The 2108-nt window shown below is 25.9% G+C and overlaps 1 protein-coding gene across 1 annotated transcript; it reads left to right on the plus strand.

The window, feature by feature from the left end:
• ENU1_049490 (hypothetical protein) lies at positions 1-2049 on the plus strand (the record flags this gene model as incomplete). Its single annotated transcript, XM_008857818.1, has 1 exon — positions 1-2049. The coding sequence occupies exon 1, from the start codon at positions 97-99 to the stop codon at positions 2047-2049; it is 1953 nt and encodes a 650-aa protein (XP_008856040.1). The 5' UTR covers positions 1-96.
• Between the last annotated feature and the right edge of the window lie 59 nt (positions 2050-2108).

Genomic DNA, 2108 nt, shown 5'->3' on the forward strand with positions numbered 1-2108 from the left:
TTATGTGAAAGACATTTCATTGAGAAAGCAGAGAGATTAGATTGTTGTATTGAAAAATGTAGTAATAGTGCTTCAATCAATGAACTTCCATATGACATGATTAGTAAAGTAAAGATTAGAAGTAATTGTTCACATCACCTTATTTGTCTTAATCATTATAAACGATTCAATAATAAACAAAAAGTACCAAATTTACCTCCAATTAAACGTGAACCAATTGAACCAACAACTGAACAAATACCACCAGAAAAAAAGAAACCAGAAATAAAAGATGATACTACAACTGCAGAAGATAATAATGAAACTCATTTAAAGTCTGAAACAGTTTCAGAAAAAGAGTTAGATTTAACCGAAAAATGTGATATAATAGGTTGTAATAAAGAAAAAACAAATATCCATTTTATGCAGAGTATTCCAATCAAATTATGTTCTAACCATTTTAAACAATTCAAACAAGCATTGAGAAAAGCAATTTTACTTAAACAAATTCAATTACCTATTGAATGTATTGCTCTTATTCCTAAAGAACCAAATCATCCTTTATACAATTATCCTTTATTAAACCATGACCAAGTTTGTTCTCTTTGTTTTAATAATACACAATGTCCTTTTAAATGCTCAACATGTTCAATGAATTATTGTATTGATTGTTATAAAATGGTAAATCAAAATTTTGATTATTCAGATAATTGGATTTGTTCAAATTGTCGTAATAAATTTAATAGAGATAATATCATTAAACAAGAATTTGAATTAATTCTTCCATTAATTAATAAATCAATAAAAAAAGCTTTAAGTGAAGAATATGCACAAGTTATTGCTAATGAACAAAAACAAATTGAAGCAAAAAAACAACAATTAATTGAAAGAAAAAAGAGGCTTCAATCATTTAGTGTCTGGTTAGTTTGTATTCTTCCTCATTCATTAAAAGTCCATCAAGGGATGGTTTCTTTTGTTGAAAGAAAAAAAGTTAATGAAACTATTCCAAAGGAAAATCTTTTTATTATGTCAAAAGCTGCAAGAGAATATATGACACTTCCACATTTTAGTTCAATTACAACTGCTCAGTTTATTGGAATGGCAGAAATTCTTATGCATATTATTATTGATAATGATGAAAGACTTCAATTTAAATTAATTAATAATAATGTTCCATTAGATATTGTGTCTCTTGCTCATTCTCGTCAATACACTGATATATTAATTCAAATAATAAATAACCAACCTGAATGGGTTCCAACAATTCAATTAAAACGATTAATGAAAAAGAGTTGTCAATTTAGTTATTCAATGTTATTAATGAAACTATCATTACAAACAACTGAAGCGGTTTGTGATGGAGTTCGTGTAATACAACAAGATAATCAAATTAGAAATGTTATTATTTTTTGTGGAGCTAATGGAGGAATGATTGGATATGAAGGATGTTTAACATCTTCAGGAGAATCAGACAATAGTGTTGGAAGTAATTTTAATGGTATAGGAGATTTTGATGATGAACATTCAAAGAATTCATCATGTAATGACCAACATTTAAATCCACTTGGATTTCCTATAGGAATTAAATCTACTCAACCATCAAAAATCATTTATCAAACATTATTAATCAATTATTTAGCAGTAGCAATTAAATTTGTTATTAAGGGGAATAATAATAATAAAGTTGGATTATTAATTTTTGGTAAAGAAGGATGTGAGAATGGAACTATTGAAATAATTAAAACAGACTTAGAAAATAAAAGAGTTATATTGTATGGATGTAAAGATTATAGAGACTTATCACAATGGAATTCTTCTTATGAAGAAATAAAAAAAGACCTTCCTGAAATTTTATTTATTTCAATTCATACTGAAGAATATACCACTAAAGATGATATGTCAATATTCAAATCTATTGCATCAGACTTAAGAAGTCTTACTCTTATAAAAAATGAACAGATGTATCATACTAAAATTGTTCACCTTATTGATTCTGGGTTTATTCAAGAATGTAATTTGGAAGCTTATCGAAACTTAACTTCTACATATGTTTCTTCAATAACAGAATAATCAATTTTCTACTTTTTTTAATTTAATCTTTGAACATTTAATTATGTTTGAATATAAAA

This window comes from Entamoeba nuttalli, assembly GCF_000257125.1.
Source record: "Entamoeba nuttalli P19 unplaced genomic scaffold asmbl_2951, whole genome shotgun sequence".
Classification (NCBI taxonomy): domain Eukaryota; phylum Evosea; order Mastigamoebida; family Endamoebidae; genus Entamoeba; species Entamoeba nuttalli.